This window comes from Dipteris shenzhenensis, chromosome 31 (genome assembly GCF_047967505.1).
Source record: "Dipteris shenzhenensis isolate YYH24624 ecotype China chromosome 31, Dip_SZ_1.0, whole genome shotgun sequence".
Lineage (NCBI taxonomy): Eukaryota > Viridiplantae > Streptophyta > Polypodiopsida > Gleicheniales > Dipteridaceae > Dipteris > Dipteris shenzhenensis.
Window position 1 is genome coordinate 43632484 of NC_141626.1, and position 20411 is coordinate 43652894.

The 20411-nt window shown below is 43.4% G+C and overlaps 1 protein-coding gene across 1 annotated transcript; it reads right to left on the reverse strand.

Moving 5' to 3' along the window:
* Window positions 1–241: 241 nt before the first annotated feature.
* Window positions 242–15449, reverse strand: LOC147881494 (obtusifoliol 14-alpha demethylase-like). The gene is made up of 3 exons (XM_087369732.1): window positions 14400–15449; window positions 1073–1518; window positions 242–953 (listed from the first exon to the last, which is right to left on the reverse strand). Exons 1-3 carry the CDS (start codon window positions 14889–14891, stop codon window positions 401–403), a joined length of 1491 nt encoding a protein of 496 aa, XP_087225858.1. The 5' UTR covers window positions 14892–15449; the 3' UTR covers window positions 242–400.
* Between the last annotated feature and the right edge of the window lie 4962 nt (window positions 15450–20411).

A 20411-nucleotide genomic window follows, 5' to 3' on the forward strand; every position in this document is an offset into this window, starting at 1 on the left:
TTGCAAGAGGTTAGTGTACTGTGTGTTCTCATAATTTCCCACCTAAAGTGCAAAGGAGAGTAAAATCATACATGTAGGCACGTATCAAACAAAAGAAACCCATAAGGTTGAGCTTACATTAACATGAATGCAGATATTGAAAAATGTTGCAGGTTCACTGTAAAAGAGTAGTGGAACCATGCCTTGAAGAAATCAGAGAAGCATTCATGGATAAAGTAAGGATACAAATACTTATAAGCATTCATGGATAAAGTAAGGATACAAATAGTAGGCGATCATATCTTTCTTTTTGTATCTTACCATTAGTGTGCCTATGACAAAGGATACAAATACTGATGAGTAGGCCATGAGATGTGACACCCAAAAACATTCATGGGGAAAATAAAGGATACAAGGATATTTATGAGATGAGAAGTTTCTTTTTGTAATGTACCATCACTTTGCCTTTGACACCCACAACCATGGCTTCCCAATCGGTTTGAGGGAAGGGGGAAACAAGGTCGAGGTGATAGTTGCGAAACAAATGACTCCAAATAGTTTTAATTTGCAAGTAGGCAAAGTTTTCTCCAATACACCCATGTCTCCCCCCTCCAAACGATAGGTATGACAAGGCTCCTGCTGCCTTGTCTTCCTCCCGCCCTTCTCCAAACCTTTCTGGATCATACTCATCAGCTTCTGCGTACACGTACGACAACCGGTTCGCAAATGCCGGTGACGTCGCCACCAAGTGCCCCTTTGGTACCACATACTCTTTGCCTTCTCTCGTCTTTACAGCAAAATCCTTGTGGTTGTAACGCAGCAGGAGAACCAGCGGTGGATGCAGCCTAAGAGCCTCTTTGATGGCTCGGTATAGCACATCCATCTCACCTAGCACTTCGTAGTCCAGTTTATCCCCATACCGTTCGATCAATTTCCGCTGCTCTTCCAACACTGGATGGAGGAACTGCCTGTGTCTGCACAGTAACACGAACAAAAAAATCTGAGTAAAGGATGTGCACAGCAGCTCGAGCAAATATAGAGCAAATATATATGGGTCCCTCAAATGCCAGCTTATGCATCCCAGACTTCTCACCTCAATAAGCAGGCCCCAGTCCATATAGAGGTAATCGAACTGGTATGTTGTCCAGCGAAAAGTGCAGCAATCAATAACCCAGTTATTTCATTGTCTGTCAATGCAGCCCCAGTTGCTCGATATTTTGAATCAATGAAAGCTTGGAGCATGTCAGCCTCAACATTTCCGGACGCCCTCCGCTTTTGAATGATTTTAGAGAAAATATCTGCCAACTTCTTTCGAGCTTCATCCCTTTGTCGATGTGCAGGAATTGGAAGATAAGGAAACAACATGCTGATAGGAAGCATGCCATTTTCAAGATGATGAAGAAGCTCACTCACATTCTGGAATAACTGATCCCTCACTTCCCTGCCTAAGAGACACCTGCTTGCGGTAAGAATGATCAGGTGTTCAAGTTCCTCCTTCAAGTCCACCTCACCTTCATCACCCCATCTAGAAAAAAAACTCTACAAAACCAGAGAACAAGCAGCAAACGATGATGAATGAAATAATTTCATACTGGCTGTTTATTCATACCTTTTCTAAAACCATCACATTTCACCTTTTTTCTCTAACGTGCTTGAACTAACATCTTAACAAACAAACTGCGATTGAAGTAACGGCAAAGAAAAACAGAGAAATAAGGACTCTGAATCCAAAGTGTGACGAGCAAAGCTGACCTAAATGTGGGAATATAGCAATCATGGGAATTAGCGTAGGTCTTTCGAGTATGGAGGTGATCATACTCCTGCCTTAAAGGATGCCGTAGTTAAATAAGGCTCAATGATCAGTTACGCTCACTGCTAGATAGGAATTCTACAGTCTTGAGTCTTCGATAGCCTTAGTATGTGTGGAAGTTGTAAGCTTGTGTTGTGCGCAGCTGTTGCAACTAGCAAGACACTAAGCACCTCTTGTATGGATTAACTGAGTGAAGGAAGGTAACCAGGTCTAGGCTAGCCATTACATACCTAAATTGTTCAGCATACTCATGAGCGAACACCAAGAAGTTTGAAGATGAAGATTTCAGGCTGTGGAATTGGCAAACCAAGTCTTTTCTTCAAGAGCAGTGTCTGTAGGAGCTTGTCATGGACCAAGATGGACTGGCTCAGGCACTACCAGTCACTGGCCTACTAAATGGAAGGAGGATTGTGATCCAAAATACCCAAGGACTCATCTGACATGGCAATCAAAGCATAAGTTATTGCGGTGTGGGGCTGGGCCTGGGACCAAGAAGACACTTACAATGGTTAACAACTGCAAATCACTCTTTTTAAATGTCAAATTGCTGTGCTATGGATGCACAAAGGGGAGTCAAATTGCAAGCACGTGGAGAGGACCCGGTGTCTGACAGAAGAACTGCAAAGTTACGATAGAGAAGTTCCTGATAAAGTGTAAAGATTGAAGATATAACCTTAAAGAAACTGATAGGAAGTCTTATGAGGCGCAGTGAGGAAAGCTGACGGATACCACTAATGGTGTCAGCTACGATGCTCATGCTCAAAGGCAGGCTGCAGCATTGAGCCTAGGAAGGAGGAAGCAAACATTGCAAAAGGGATCCCACGACAGCGGGTCACCCAAACATGCGTGGATTTGCCTATCAATGCAAACACATCTCGAAAGGTGCTCATCGTGATTCAAAGGTGATTGTGCGGGACAACCGGACATGCCCTATGAAGGCTATAGGTACCATACCATTCATCACAACCTCGGGAGATGAAAAGGTAATTTTCGGTGTACTCTATGTGCCTAATGTTTGCAAAAGCTTGCTCTCAGTAAGTCAGATGGGCAAGCACAAGATGCCAGTACTGTTCGAAGATCAGCAGGTCACTGTCAGCTCCTAGGAGATTGGACTGTTAGAAATGACCCAACAGAGGGTACACACAGCGGAAGACTGATAGTAATGCCCAGGAGCTCACACAATGTGGTGTGGGTGTGGAATCACAAACTTCTTTACTTAATGTGCGTCACATAGATGTGCAGACTCATCAATAGACAATAAACCAGCCAGATAGAGAACCCACCAAAATATATATTTCCGTCCAAAACTATGGACACAATACAAGAGAGATAGATCCAGAGTCCCACCAATGGTGTGGTCCTCTGATCTTACCACAAGGTCCTCCTCCTATCTGCCAGTTATCTCTAGACTCGAGTCCGCGCGCTCCACCTCGAGCGTCTGTAGACTTTCCGTCCAGAACGATCCTCTCAATGTGTTCTTCTCCACTGTGAATCAGCCTAGGTGGGCAGCCCCTGCCAAGCTTTGTCTGCAGCACAAAGGTTCCCTTGGTCCTCTTGAATGTAGGCCCCAAGATATCTGTTCCACTGCTCCAACCTGCTTGTGAATGACTGCTCCAGAAGGTATGATGATCTCAGCACCTTGCTGCCCTAGAAGACAGCCAAGGTCCAGCCCTTCCTGGCTAAGTCTGCAGCTCTTGTTGCACTCTCTCACCTCCTGTAGATAGGCCCAAAGAGTAGGCTTCCTGCTGCTCCTTTCTGCTTGGAACTGCTGGCTGCTGGATGATGAATGAGGCCAAGAGCCTCTCCTTATATAGGCCCTAAGGCCTGCTGAGAAAACCGACTGGTCTGTCCCAATCTGGGCCGACTGGACAGACCAGGTTGGCTGAGCCCAACTGACCTGGTTGGCTCAGCCCAACCAGCCCTATATAAGGGCCCTAGCCAGGCCCTTTTGGGCTGCTGCTAGGCTCCCCTCTGCTGCTGCTGGAGAGCCTGCTGCAGGCTGCAAACCTGCCCACAGACCCCCGCCATGCTGTGCCATGCTGCAGCCCTTTGCCGGCGCCATGTCCTGCCCGTACCCCTTCCGTACACTGCCCTGCAGCAGCCCGTACAGATCCGTACAGTGGCTGACGTCATCGCGCCTTCGTTCCTTTCTTTGTGTGAGGTGCTGCCCATGTGGCAGCCCCCTCCCTCTTTCTTTAACTAGGTTCACCCCCCCCATGCTCTCCTCATATGGGGGCTTACAGATGGGGAGGTGACCTTTTCAACATGGACATGTGCTGGCTCAAGGAGTCGAGGAGAATGGCTTATACAGGCTCAATGCATAAATAGTGCATGGGGACCATGGACGCTCAAAGTTGTGGCATGAGGGATTTGGACATGTCAACTATGGCACTCTAACAGAGATGCATAAGTCAACCATGGTGGATGCACTTCCACCGATTGCAAGCATTGACAGAGTTTGCAGAGCTTGCTTGGAGGGCAAGCAATACCGGGAGAGATTACCACAGAAGGCCCCATCAAGGGCCAAGGGACCACTTGAGCTGGTTCATTTCGACATATGCAGGCCCATGTCAACGAACTCATTCACAAGTCCACGCTACTCTCTGCGCTATTTATTGATGATTTCAATTATATGAGATGGGTTTACCGCCTGGCCAAGAAATCTCAAGCTTTCGAGAAATTCAAAGAATGGAAGGCCAAGGTAGAAAAGGAGGTAGGGAAGGGTGTAAAAGCTTTTTGTACGGATCCGGGGAGGGGGGGGTTCACCTCCACTAAGTTTAATACTTTTTGCAAGAAGCATCGAACACCAAAGCCCACGCATCTCAACAAAATGGAGTTACTGAATGGAAGAACCGAATGGTCACATAGATGGGTTTGACCATGTTGAGAGGAAAGAACCTCTCGAAAGCTTATGGGAGCGAAGGCGTGAACATTGCCGTTCACATCCTCAACAGGACCAAGGTCAAGGCTATTGAAGACTGACTCCCTATGAAGCATACTATGGTAAGAAACCGACCATTTCTCATTTTAGGATTTTTGGTTCTTACGCCTTCGTACATGTGCACAAGGATGATAGGACAACACTGGATTCCAAGAGCAGGAGGTGTATCTTCGTTGGGTATAGTGAAGAATCCAAGGAATACCGCCTCTTCAACCCGATGAAGCGACATATAATCATCAGCAAGCTGTGGCCTTTGAGGAGACAGAGCCCAGCCAGAAGAGAAGATCGAGGAAGTTCCCATTGCACCCCCACCCAAGTTAACTATTAAAGACGTGGAGAAGGATGAAGAGTTTGAGGAGATAGAGGCAGAGCCAGATTCACTTGCGCCACCTCCGAAGTCAACTTCCTGAGTAAAGAAGTTACCAACGTGGTATTTGAGACATAGTTACGCTGAAACGCCGAAATGGCGCAACGAAGGCCCGAAACGGCGTTTCCCCCATGCCAGACCCCCCGAAATGCGAAACGGCCCTGAAACGCGAAACGCAGGCTGAAACAGCGATCCGAAACGCTGAAACGGCATCTGAAACGCCGTTTCAGACCCGAAACGCGCCGTTTCTGGGGGTCTGAAACGTTTCAGACCTCAGTTTAAAAGGCATCCACTCAGTGGCAGATGTCATCCAAGATGATGGGTTTCCTCTTTCTTTTCCATTGGCTGCTGCAAAATTTGACCTTGGTATGCATTACAAATCCATTGGGCAAAAGATTACAGCTATGTTTCAACCTTTTCAGCCCATTCCACCATTGGAGCTTCAAGAACGTCTTGATGATTGGATTATTACCTCTCTAGGGTCATTCTTGAAACCTTTACGGCTGTCACGTATTATTGTTTCTTCATTATACAAAGTCCTTTCATCTCCGCCATGAGTTTCTCACAAGCTCAATCAGCTTTGGCGAATGACTCGCACGGCAAAGTGGTGGCGCAAAAGATTGAAATACATTTGGCATTCTAAAATGCCACTCAAACAACGCCGTTTCAGACCCGAAACTTCTAAATGTGTGTATGCATTACTCTAAACCCCCTTGATGACGTGGCGTTTCCCCGTTTCACCCCCTCTCAAAAATCCCGAAACGTTTCCGTTTCCCGTTTCCGTTTCCCCGTTTCCCGTAACTCTGATTTGAGAACCTTGCAAGACTCTCGGGTCATGGACATCCCCGAGTTTAGTTCTAGAGTTTAGAGGTCTCAACACAATATGTGTACTCCCTCAGCAAACTTTGCCATGGTGGCTCAGATTGATGAGCCTAGATCCTTTAAGGAAGCAGAGGATATTCTAGAGTGGCAGGCTGCTGTGAAGGCAGAGATGGAGGGTATTTTGAAAAATGACATTTGAGACTTTGTGCACAAACCCTACAAGCAGAAGATAATTGGTACCAAGTGGGTGTATAAACTGGTATTCAAGTCTGATGGTAAAAGGGTACACTCAATCGGAGGTTCTCGGCTTGGATGAGACATTTGCCCCAACAGCTCGGATGGTGACTATTCGGACTGTTATAACCTTGGCTGCCCATCATGGGTGGCCAATATTCCAGATGGATGTAAAACCATGATTCTTGAATGGGACCCTCGAGGAGGAGTTATACGTGGAGCTTTCAGGCTCCAGGCTCTGCTTCCAAGGTATGCAGATTAAAGAAGGCACTGAAACAGGTCTTGAGAGCGTGGTACCAATGGATTGAAAAATTCTTCCCCAACATTGGGTTGGCTCAAAGTCCTTCAGATGCAAATCTTTATCTCTTTTCAGAGGGGGGGAAGAGGCTAGTATTGATCCTGTACGTGAATACTTATAGGAGACCACAAAAAAAAGTTCTCTTTATCAAAAAGCTTCGATGGAGGAGTTTGAAATGACTGATCTAGGATCTCCCATTATTCTCTTGGGATTGAAGTAAAGCAAAGTAAGGGCAGCATCTTCATCTCGCAAGAGAAATTTGTTGGGAGTTACTCAAGTAGTTCCATATGGAAGGACTGCAAGGCGGCAGTGAACCCCATGGAGGATGGGCTGAAACTAAGTGTACATGAATCATCTCAGCTGGTGGATGCTAGTAAGTATTGGAGGATGGTGGGCAGCCTGCTGTACCTAACAAACACCAGGGCCAGATATCTCCTATGCTACAGGGCTGCTCTATCAGTTTTCTGCCGAACCCTTGGGAAATCATTGGAGGGCAGGTTTATGAATGCTGAGGTACTTCAAGGGTACATGCACCTATGGCATCACATATACCACGGGGGTGGAATTGGGTGGTTTCTGTGATTCTAATTGGGAAGGTGATGCAGATTCCAGGCAATCGACCATGGGCTATTGTTTTCTGCTTGCATCAGGGGCCGTCTCATGGCTAAGCAAGAAACAGCCCTCAGTCGATCTCTCATCTATAGAGGTGGAGTACAGAGCTGCGTGCACAACAGCATGCAAGACATTGTTGCTCGTGATGGATTCTAGAGGATATGGACGTGCTTCAAGAGGCAGCGATGGTGGTCATGTGCGACCAGAAATGCATTGCCATCGCGAAGAAGCCCGTGTTCCATGCACGAACAAAACACTTTGTTCGAGAGCTCATCATCGATGGCATCATGGAGCTTATGTCCTGCCCAACCATTGACAACCTATCGGATGTATTCATGAAGGCTCTTCCCCGGGAGCAGATGAAACACCAGGATTGGCCCACAGTTGCGTCATTGCGAGGAGGTGTTGGAGGTCAATGTCCCCACCTGTGAGCAGCCATATGAGGAGGATGCTGGGGCATTGGACCATGAGGGGAGGTGATTTGGGTGGGCTGTTGGTGCTGCAGGATGCACAGAAGATTGGGGCTGCAGGATACACAGCAGCAGCATGCCTCCCTGTCCCCTCCTTTCAGCATCAGCCACTGAACCCTTTCCAGGCAGCGCAGAGCAGGAGTTAGCCCACAGAGTTCTCAGTTTTTCCCAGCCCTTTTCTGGTTGTCTTGTGCTCATCTCTGAGGTTGTTTTGCCCACTGTTTGGTGGAAGAATAAGATCCGAGTTCTCTGTCTTTCTCTCTCTGTATACACTTTTTATTCTCTACTATTTTAGTGTGGTATTCATGATTCATGAGTGAGCTTTCACAAGCAGTGAGCCATCATCTCAAGGTCCCCGCATGTGACCAAGGTCCCCGCATGTGACCAAGGTCCTATGGGAGACTTCCATGGGCTGCTAGCCAGAAAGAATAAGAGATCTTCCTCGGGCGGAGGCTAGTCGGAGTCAAAACTTGGTAAGGACCATCGGTGGGATTATGGAAGGCCTTCAAAGACCTTTTTGAGGATAGGGAGCTCATTTGGTACAACATCAGAGAGGAGGGAATAGATGGCTTGATATATTGATCCAGCTATCCCTCTTGAGTGCACCGGGGTAGATGGTAGGAAGCATAGACCTGTCAGATGGATGTGAGCCTTTTCTGGCACAGGAGTCTATACGATAAGAATATGGGTCGTACAATCATTTGAACTTATACTTGATTCATCTATGTGTTCAAAAGGTCAAATTTGATACCCTTACTACATATATGATTTTAATCCTTCCTTCACAAACTTGTAACTTTTATCTAAATTTCAATTTTAAAATTCCTTATGTTTAAAAGTGTAAAATGTCCAAGTAATAACCCCTTCTTATAGATGCACGTGCTATCTCACATATTCCTTAGTGAACCCCTTTGGAGAGTGGCCCTCAAGTGGTAGGTATTTTATGGCAGGAAAGAGGAGATACCTTGGCATTTTCAGTTCAGCCTAGAGGCATATTAGAGAGAGCTAGGTGAAACCCTCTGGAGAGTGCCCCTCTAGGTGGTAGGTATTTTATGGCAGGGAAAAGGAGATACCTTGGCCTTTTCAGTTCAGCCTAGAGGCAGATTAGAGAGATGATGCTGTTATCCAAGATGCATACCTTGAGCTTGTGAGGGTGGTCATTTCAAGGATTTCACTAGTGGCGATTGGGGATTGTGGATTTAAGATGGTGTTCCCATGAAGTATCCCGCTGCAATGGGATCCTCGCTAGTGGGAATGATGGTTGCAAAAAATCATTTAAAAACCATTTTTCTTTCCATAGACTTCAGATTCCAGCCAAAAATTGGAGACCATCCAAAGCTAATCATTGAATTAGTTTTATATTTACATAGATGCTTCTAGAGATCACTCTTTTCATTTGGCTATCTATTCATGGAGGGATTGTTATAAACAAATGGAGGGGGACCTCTGGAGCCGATCCATCTTACCCATAGTGTCGACATGCTATTGAGTCTATGCAGCATTGCCCTTGGGAGTGTAGAGAGTATCCTCTTGCAATGGTATCCTCGCTAGTGGAAATGATGGTTGCCAAAAACATTTAAACACCAATTTTCTTTCCATAGACTTAGATTCGAGCCAAAATTTTGAGATCATCCAAAGCTAATCATTGAATTAGTTTTATATTTAGATAGATGTTTCTAGAGCTCAGTCTTTTCATTTGGCTTTCTATTCATGGAGGGATTGTTATAAACAAGATGGAGGGGGACCTTTGGAGCCAATCCATCTTATCCATAGTGGTCACATGCTATTGACTTATCCAGCATTGCCCTTGGGAGTGCATTTGCAGGACTTATGATGCGATTCTTCTTCTCATTTGTTTATTACTTGGTGCTCAATTGCCTGGCTAGCAACTTGTGAAGAATTGTGCCGCATGGGTAGTGTCCCATTGGAAGGACATACCCTTCCACAATTGTCCATTCATTCAACCATCCGTTAAGGTTTAGGAAAGGAAGTAGTCGCAGATCATGAAAGATGCAAGCCTTCTACTATCAAAAGTAGTCTATATGAATACAATAGGTATGATGCATGTCACAGTAGCATAAGAATTTGAGTCAATTCCAGCAAGTCTTCCTTGACTAGGTAATGCCAACTTGAATGGCTCTAGATTTCTTTAGTATTTATTTTGTTTGATATTTTCAGCAGCGGCACGTGTGAAGGAGCAAAGAGACAGGTCAGTTCTTGTACGTACTTTTCTTTTAATATCGCAAATATGTCCATATTGCAAGTTTGGAAGAAAAAGCATGAAATCTAAGGTGGTCACTTCTCTGAGCATAAAGGGAGTTTCTTATTTCTGAGCAAAAAATTGCTGTCAAGAGCAAGCGTTGTGTATTGCTCACTTTCCTTTAATATATTGGAGCGAAATTAATTGTTGTTTTTTTTGCGAGAGGAAAACGAAATTTTATTAAGGGAAATATTTTTACAGAGAAAATAAAGAGGCGCCTTTAAAAGGCTAAACTATTGCCATAAACGGCTGAGCGCACTACAAGCCTCATCCCGAATTCCAAAAAACTTAACTGCTTTTCTAATCTCTTCCAGTTTGCTCTCAACCGGTATCCTTCCTGCCGGTATCCTTTGAAAGGAGACATCATTTCTGAAATTCCATAAATGCATCAGTACTTGAGCTCTGAGAACTTGCAGCATTTTGTATGTGAGATCGTTTTGTCCACCCTTGTCCCCAAGCAATGCAACCTTCCACTTCAGCTTCATCCCGATATTTAGACTATTCAGCTTATTTTCCAGGCCTGACCAGAGTTCCTTAGACACTGGGCACTCCCAAAAAAGATGCATCTGGGTTTCTCTGAAACCTTTGCACAGCTAGCAAAAAGGCGGTACTCTGTGGTACCACTTTGCGATTCTGGACTTCAAAGGCATTTTGCCCACCAAAACTCTCCACAGCAGGAAGTTAATCCTAAATGATGGAGTTGCTTGCCAAACTTTGGAGAGCCTGAACCACCAGGTCATGGATCTATCCATGGGCGCAAAAAAATTCCATTGCTTTTTGGTGCTCAGAATTCCAACTGGTCTCGGCTTATCCCTGAAGTCTTTGTCAGTTTGGCAAAGGTCTCTACTCAAGATATCTCCAATCAGCTGTGTCTCAGATGTACTAAGATCAAACAATTCTGCCACTTGCTGTGGCGTCCTTCCTGGGTCCCATACTTGTCTGAAAGTCTTCGGTCCTTTCTTATAGACCTAGAGAAGCATCTCCATACAGGTTTCTTAAGCCACCCCATTCACTACCTTTTAACTTGCTGTTTCAGATGTGCACGAGTTTGGAGAGAGTTCTGACTGAGGTATTCTTCGACAGTAGGACATCTTGCCAGGCGTCCGAAATACCTTTCCGGGCATTTCTACAGATTAGTTCGCGGGCTATAATGGCCCATGGCTGATTACTTCCAAGCTGGAATAGACTCTTAAAGCAAAGAGCATCATTCTTTGATTTCATACTAGACAGTCCTATGTCTCCCCCTTGTTTGGGAGTGAATAACATATCTGCGCTGAAGGCATGCCATCTCTGCTCCCAAATGAAATCAGTGATTTTCCTGTCAACCTTTCTCAGGCAAGCACTAGAGAAAGGAAGCAAAGATAAAACATACACTAGTAGTGACTAAAGCACATGCTTCGCTTTAGTGATCCTCCCTGTTAGAGAGATTGGCTTGCCACTCCATTTATCAATTTTAGAGGTAATCCTCTGAAAAGCCCAGCCAAATTTGCTCTTAAGTGAAGTGGACACCCCTATAGGGCATCCCAGATAGTGAATCATTTGCCCAGCAGGTATCCAATTGGTCAGTAGGCTCTCTGCCCAGTCTGGTTTCAGCCCCAAGTCCAGCCATAACGCCTCAGTCTTGCAGTTATTGACTTTCGAGTCTGAAAGTGTAGCAAACTCATTGAAAGTCTCAAGGAACTTGCCAATGTTTTCCTGCATTCCTTCCAGAATACTGGTGTTGTCATCCACATAGAACTGTGTGCAAAACACTTGAATTGTCTGCATTCTCAGTCCTTTTATGCAGCCTCTAGGTATCTGATGGTCAATTTGACATAGAAGGGGTTCTGTCACTACAGCAAAGAGGAGGGGGGCGAATGGGCAGCCCTGCCTCAATGACCTTTGCAGAGTGAAACTTTGGTAATGCTAACCATTTAAGGACACCGTTGCCCTCGCGTTTGCGAATAGCATTTTAGTCATGTTGCAGAATTTACCACTGAATCCCAGCATCTCCATTGTACGAAGGATGAAGTCCCAGCTTATCCTATCATATGCTTTCTCCAGATCCATAGTCAGCATGATGTAGTTTTCCTTCTGTGTCAAGGCATAGTCAATAGCTAATAACACGTTTAGGACTGCATCCTTGATATTCCTACCTGTAATGAAGCCATACTGTTTGGGGTGAATCAATCATTGAAGCTCTAGGAGAAAGAAAGAAAGAGAGGTATATTAACGTCGACAGAAGCCCTCACGGGACTATACGACAAAATACACATCCAAGAAAGATTACATCTGGAAAAGACCAGAGAGTCAAGGAGTGCCCATGGCAACTCAGCTTGAAATTATTCTATCAAACTCAAACACATCGAAGAGAGTGCTCATGGCTACTCTATTCGGGATTATTTAACACACACAAACTAAGTAGAACTAGATCAGCTTATATCAGTTTAAGACTGAGAGTCTTTAGGTTTGGATTTAAAGTCTCTGATGAGTGCTTTCCCATCTCTGTAAACAGCCCACTTCCCTTCTTTCCGAGCTTCCTTTACTTTAATAAGTTCTGTGGCCTTTATCTTGAGCTGAGTCGGAGTGAGTTCCTCTGAAATCCATATCTTGGTGGCTCTCAGTTTGTTACTTTGCCTGAGGATTTTGTTCCTTGCTGCCTTGTCGTTCATAAATATCACCGCACAATTCCCTTTCTGAGCTATGTAGTCCTCATCTGGATCCCATTCAATCTGGGGCATTGATTCTCTTATTTTCTTTGTTTGTTCAGCCCGGCTCCCTTCATGCCACCCATTGGGTAAGAGAGCACACTGGCTGATAATGTTGTGAAGGTGCCATGAGGAGGTAGGAGAACAGTGTAGTCACAGGGGTCCATATCTAGGCAGTACCTTGCTGCTAGATGAGAACAGTGTTGTAGTCACAAGGGTCCATATCTAGGCAGTACCTTGCTGCCAGATCGTTGCACACTATGCACACATTTTGTACAAGGTTTTGGTCCATCTTTGGAACAATATATATATACTGTTTCTACTCTCTCTAGCATAGTTCAATTACTCTCTCTCTCTCTCTCTCTCTCTCTCTTTCTTTCTTTCTCTCTACACTCGTAGACATTAAGGAAAGAAGTGTGGTTTGAATTAGCACTGTGTGGTTTCTGGGCATATGCTTCTACAATCTTATGTTGTGGGGAGTGTTGCTTGTAGCAAGCAACCTCCACCTCTGTTTTCTAACAACCCTGACTAGCCTTCAATGAAGCTGAATACATGGCAGCCAACGCATCTTCTCACACACAGGAAGTGATAAACCAATTAATTGTGTTATCCAATGTTGCATTGCTATTGGGAAGAATGTCGATTTTCGTGCCATCATAAAACACAGTTTAAAAACATCCTCCTTGTATACGTGGATGCATCAATGATAGTCATGTCGATCTCTTTATTGTCCCACCACAACGGACAACATGGCAGATATCTTTACGAAAGATCCCCTGCAAGGAAAAGTTTGACATCAAAGCAGGCTTGTGTATGAGGTATCTTACAAAAAATGATCATTTGGTATAAATTCCTATAGCCTGGGTTACTCCCCTAGGTTGTTATATCCTAACTCAGGATGATGAACATGTACAACCATGGTACTTTAGGTACACTAGGTACTGTTGAGAAGTTTCCACGAGTACTGGAGGGGGGGATTTGAATAATATTACAATGGAGCCGTTGCGTATAGGCTAGTCAAGCCAGTAATACTAATTTATCATTCTTAAAATTTTAAACTAATTAAACTAAGGTATTTCATGTGGTTGCTTAATTATGCCACGTCATTACTTTGAGGCCTCACAGGTGGAACATACACTTTCAGCTTATCGTTTCCACAACCTTTTAGCATCTCTTCAATTTCTTGCATGGCCTAGTCAAGCCTTCGGTGTGGTTAAGTTGACCAATCATAGACGTATCTTCTGCCATTTCCAGATAAAACTGATATTTGAGGGAACTGGTAGCCTTCATGCCATCTGTAGGTACCTCATCAGTGAAATATCCCAAGCTCCTTTGGGTGTCTTGGTGATCATGGGAGTGCCTCTTAGGAAACCAAAGTATGAAGCCACTAAATCCCTTACTTTCAACAAATTCAAGCCTTAGCTGTAAATCACAGTGGGTATAAGACCAAGACACTCAGTCGTGACAGACGGAAAAGGGATTGCTGGGCTCCTCATTTACAAAGAGATAGCCTCTGTGACCCTGTACAAAATTGGCAAGCTGATGGACTGATTTTTCGTCAATATTGTCTGTGCGTTTCTTTTCTACTCAATTGTATCTACAATGCAGTTGCTAATCTGAAAGTACTACGTCCATCTATCCTTCTTAACTTTAAAGTTTACCGGAATGGATAGAACTTTCATAAATAACACGTCCTCTTTTCTATGGGCTTATCTTGCATCGCACCACCATTCCTTCTATTCAGGTGAATGCCCCGTCCTAGGGTCGTCTTGTTATTCATCTTACAAAAGAATACAATCTTGAAGCTTAGCGTACGTCGTTTATTTCGAATACTTCTTACTTTCAACCGATGTGAAACGTAACAAACAAACAGACATCCCAGAGACCAGATTTCGAGAAATAGAGGTAGGACATCAAACCTCTGCTTCAAAAACCATATGCTGAACGTAGCTCTTCAAATTGCTCACTCTGAGGGCCTCACTGAAGAAACGAAATTGTTCCATCCTCACAGGATAGTCCACATCAAAGACCACGCCAGGTCCAAAAGTGGGTACATTGAACTGGTAGACCTCTTGCTGGCTCATCTCTCTTTCTGGTGCTTTGAAAAACTGTGTAGACTCCACGGGTCCGATTAAAAAGGTAATGTTCCGATGGAGGACTTTGACGGTGAAGGCGCTGCCAAGTCGACGATATTCTTCACTGATCATTTTGACGGGGGATTTCATAAATTTGAGAACACCACCGATAAGAGGAAAGCACCGAACTTGGGGAGGCGATTTCTTGCGGCTAACCATAGAAGAGAGGATTTTGGCAAGCAGCAAGGTAGAGACGGTGACAAGGCAGACAAGAGGCAGGGTGGTAAGGCTGCCCGTCGTGAGCTTGAACACGGAAGACTTGACAAACAAATCCATTTTGGAGCAAGAGCTGTGCTCGTAGCGGGAGAGAATCCAAGCCTTCTTCGTTGCTCCTGTACGCTTGATCAACTCTGAATTCTCGTCTTGAGCATATCAGACTACTCTCCTCATCACCCAGTACTCAGTTCAAGCTTGTTTGCTATGCGACTCTTGATCAACTCCGAATTCTCGTCTTGAGCATATCAGACTACTCTCCTCATCACCCAGTACTCAGTTCAAGGTAGTTTGCTATGCGTCGCTTGATCACTCAGAATTCTCGTCTCGAGCATCAGACTACTCTCCTCATCAATCCATACTCTAGTTCAAGCTCATCACTCCATATTCGAGTTCGAGCTTGTTTGCGATGCGACGCTTGATCACTCAGAATTCTCGTCTAGAGCATCAGACTATAACTCTCCTCATCACTCCAAATGCTAATTCAAGCTCATCATGTCCATATTCTAGTTCAAGCGTGTTTGCTATGCGACGCATGATCACTGGGAATTCTCGTCTCGAGCATCAGATCAGTACTCTCCTCATCAAATCCGAACTCTAGTTCAAGCTTGACTTTTGGGTGATACGAGCAGGACTGAATAGTTATATTCAGAAGTCGTATCCAAGTAGAATTCTCACATTGATGTTAGCCTCTCAAGTCAACATTGTGGACTTATTCTTCTCATGCTTTTGAAGCCTAAGGTTGAAAATCATGGCACGCTTGCCAAATTGAAGTAAAGGTTGTATTGCTTTATGAGTTCTCCGAGATCGTCCAACTCTAACCACCATATGTGTGTTTGTAACCTCATCAACTTGTCAATTTGAAGAATATGTGTCGTAGGCCCCACTCATCAACCATTGTATCAGATCCTTTAGGTTTCTTCGATGCCAGGAGTGTGAGCTTGGGGATTGTCACTGGGATCTCAAACTTTAGTATGTCTCTCATATCTCTTTGTAGAATAGTGGTTTCTGTTCCATTGGTGATCACAGATGCTTGAACCACCTGGTGCATTAGCAATAGGTATAGTTTGTACAGTGTGAACAGCGTGAAGAATGCCGATATCCTCATTGGCCCTGCAAGGGTCCGAAGGGATGTCTTGGTTAATTAGGTCCATAGTTTTGAAGTTAGTTCATTTGGTCGATTTGACCATGCAAGTTGTGGTTAGTATCAAGTTTAAATGTGGGTTAGTAGTAGTTTAAGGGCTTCTAATGTGTTTAGCATTGGGGAGTGGGAGAGAAGATGGACATCATGGAAGAGAGTGTGGGAACCAAGTGCAAAATGTTCCATTGATTTGAGAGGAAGTCCTCTCCTTTATAAAATGGGAGAGAGGGTGGCCTAGATCATAGGCACCTCTCCTACATCAAAGGAAATCAATCCTTACATCATAGGGACTCCTAAATCTAAGGCACCTCCCCATGTGGGGGCCTTTGCATTATATCATCACTTATGTCATAGTCTAGATACATCATAGCACTTAGTGTGCTACACACACACACACACACACATGATCATAGGACAAGCCCTTGATCACACAATTCCCAACATACCCCCGCCTTGCTATGTCAAGGATTCATCTAGGCACATAGTTTCACAAGCCATCTCATGGTGGTCAAGGATAAATCTATGGCTAGGATCTCATGCTGGCAAAGGTGGGTCAACGTTTACAAAATGGGATAGTAGACCCCCCCCAAACGGTTATCTCCCTTGCATGTACAAGGATAAATATTAGGCCTTTGTGTGGACCTAGTTTCTCATGTTTGCAAGAGGTACAATGGAGGAAAACACATATCACATGGCCTACATCATATGGTGACTAGAGGTGATTTACAAAAGATAAAACACATAAGATTTTTTTTGGAGTACTACTCCAGGAAGAGAACCTCAAAATTGACCAAATTGATGATAAAAAGCTCAAAAGATAAAATCTTTATTTTCTTCTACCACAAAGTTTGAGACTTCATTTGCTAATGGAGTTTTCTCTTCAACTATATTTTCTTTGTTGTTGATGTAGCCCTTCTTCACAAGATATGCTTCACTTTCCTTGGAGATGTAGTAGGATCCATTTCTCTCCTCTTCCAAAAGAGAAGTTTCAATATCCACTAAGTTGGATGTAAAAGTGTTGCTATACTCTTCATCTAGAAGACTTTTGAGTAAGACTTGTGCGCCAAATACCTTTTCAAGTTGCACCCAAACTTCATGTGGAGTCTTAAATTGTCTATGTTTGAGTGCCATTTGCAAAGGGATAGTCATTGTTTTGGAGATTGGTGACTTGTGTTGAGAGATACTGGTTGTAAGAGTATAGACGTTGCCCTTGAATAAGATATCAAGTGGTAAGACCTACTCAATATCATGTCTTCACAAGGTGAAGGAGTTGCCCAAAGGTACTTACTTGTTCATAGTGACATATATAGAGGATCAGCACTTTTCATTGGGTGCTCTAACTTGACCTTGATGTCAAAAGATTGTAAGTGATGAGTTTGGATGTGATATGATCAAGATGTAAGTTGTGGTACCAAGATAAATCTTAAACACTTCAAGAAGTTTATGGAGAGTATGGAGAGCAAGAAGTTCACCATCATGAAAAAAGGGATATGGAATGTGGCAAATGGTAAAGAAAAGAAGCCAAGGGAAGTCCGAAGTACAATGGATAGTCCAATATGAAAAAGCCCTTGCTATCGCAGCATTGGGACTTAGTGACTCATACATTCATCACATTGATAGGTGTGCATCACCATAAATGACAAGTACCATGACACTTGTGGAGTCCATTTCGGAGTCAATACTTAGTCAAGTAGAGATCTATTAGTGCAGCCACCTAAAGTAGATATAGAATAAAATTTTGACTGGTCAAACCTCTGGGATGGTCAAACTTTGACCAGATTTTGACTGTTTCCCCCAAATCAAACAATCTGATGCTGAAGGCAAAAATTGGATCTGAAAGAAGAAGTATTCAATAGGCTTTTGGCATGGAAATGAAGCTCTTATTGAGGACTACTTCCAATAGAGAGGAATGGCGAAATTTCACGCAACATTTCTTGGGGTAGCAGAGATTAGAATCGGCGAAGAATCGTTAATTTCTCCTTATTCCGACAACCATTGTCCACCAAAATTCATCAGCATGTTGCCAATGAGGTCGCCTAGCTTCCTGTCATAGGAATTAGAGTATAGTTGAGCACTTCGTCGGAATTCTGCGACAAATCAGCACACTCTATTCGTGTTGGAACGTGCAATAGATGAGCAATTTTGTGACAAGCTTCGAGCTGGAGGTGCGTCTTACAAAGGTTGTTCGACAGCAAAAAGGACTTGGCAAATGACGCAAAAAGTGTGGAGTATTGAGCTCTACAAGCTCCCCACAAGCTCTAGATGGAAAGAGGGCAAAATGTGGAAGAAGGTGGAGAGTCAAGAAGAAGGTGATGATGTGGCACTTGGGAGCTAGAGCAGGCTAGGAGCATGGGTAGAAGGTCAAGGAGGGTGGAAAGGTTCTAATACCACATGTTGGGGAGTGGGAAAGAAGATAGACATCATGGAAGAGAGTGTGGGAACCAAGTGCAAAATATTCCATTGATTTGAGAGGAAGTCCTCTCTTTTATAGAATGGGAGAGAGGGTGGCCTAGATCACTTATAGTCTAGACACATTATAGCACTTAGTGTGCTACACATACACACACACACACACACACACACACAACACACACACACACACACACACACATGATCATAGGACAAGTCCTTGATCACACAATTCCCAACATTAAGGGTTTAAGTTTTTTTTTTTCTTGCGGATGTCCTGTCTTTTATCCTAAATGCTTTTGTCTTTTGTTAGGTATTTCTCCCTAAAGATGGAGGCTCTCTTTGTTTCTTGTATGACGCCACCTTTATATTACTCTTGCCAAAATAGGCACGTCCCCACTTCTATTTAATGGTCCATCCACCACACACACACACATAGATCCCTACCTTGTTTTTAGATAGTCATGAAAGAAGAGCCGACCATCATGTCCATGTCCAAAAGGAAAAAGAAATCGTTAGTGCCTTGCTTTCTATCTCGCGATTTCGTGTCATAACGATTTCCCGTTCCATCAAATTTAGTTCCTCTCATGCACACTACCCATCGCCTCGAATGGAGAATAGGTAGAATGTTTTTCTACTATTTTTAAGATAGCATATGATGAGACGACATTGATTCCTAGCCTTGGATGAGGCCTCTCAAGCATTATCTTGTATCACTCTAAGAGCGGATTCAAGACGAGATTTAGAGATATGATGTCTCTAGTGGCGGACAAGAAATCTTTAGGATTCTAGTAGAATCGCTCTCCTCGCTTCCAACATATTAGAGGGTTATCTAATAACGATACTGCCCTACTACAAATGACCGCATCAGTCTTGTCATGTTTAGAATCACATCCAATACCAACAACGTCTGCATGTGGAAGACGTTTGCATGAAGTACATAATCGGTCTCATATGGAATAGAGTAGAGCTTCCAAAATTGGTGTGATAAGAATGCCTTGCAAAGAATACATGCTACTGGCTCTCCCATGAGATTCTTCAGCATTACATGCAGCAGGACATTTGAGAACCAATAAGAAGAGACTAAGTCTGATTATTGTAGATTGTCAGATTGCATAAGTTTCGTGCTTTTCCAAGTCCAAAGCTCACATTTTCCACATAATGCATATAATTGTAGCCTCTTAATGCGTTACGAGTAGTTGTTATTGTAATCTTGTAGCATTGTATCTAGAAAGATCCAAACTGTTGTTGAGGTTCTAGTTTGCATTTCTCCTTGTCGAATGTTCTACTTATATATATCTAGGCATCGTTTGTAAAAAATCTATGCATCCTCATGAACTAAAGAGCCTATGATCGTAAGATGAAAGTCTAGTAATTATTTTTTGAAGTTTAGAATAAAGCAAGATAAATTGAGAATAAAACTAAAATATTGTAGCTAGTATATGACTTATGAGAATTGTAATTCGATTGTTCTCTTGCTTAAAATTTGTGATTTTTTAAATTATTGAATTCGAAGGAGGAAAATACTTGGCTACGAATGAGGTAGACGATAGCAAGCTAGAGAGAAGAGGCATTTGTTTAGATGACAATAGCGTACACTCGTGAGCAACTCAAGACAAAAGAAAATGAATTTAGAATATGTAAAAACAAAAGATGACAAAGAATGAGAAATGAATGCATTTATATAATATATAATATAAATTATTATAACGACACAGTGTGTGGGCAAGGGGGCGACACGTTTCCTTCCCCAAAGAGTTATAATTCGAGGGAACGAGCCCTTTCCCATTCATTGAGATTGAGAGCACAAAAAATATTAGCAGAGTAGCATCACGATTAATTCTCGTGAATGGTTATAAGAGATAACATGTTACTTGAATGTCAAGAGGCGAGAAATCAAAATCCTGGACGTACTACTCACATTGGTCTCTTTCACTTTTTGCAAACATGCAAAATAACATTCAAAGAATAGAAGGCATATTAAAACACAGTGTCTATTATTGTTGAATGTCACATTATTAGCCTAGCTTTTA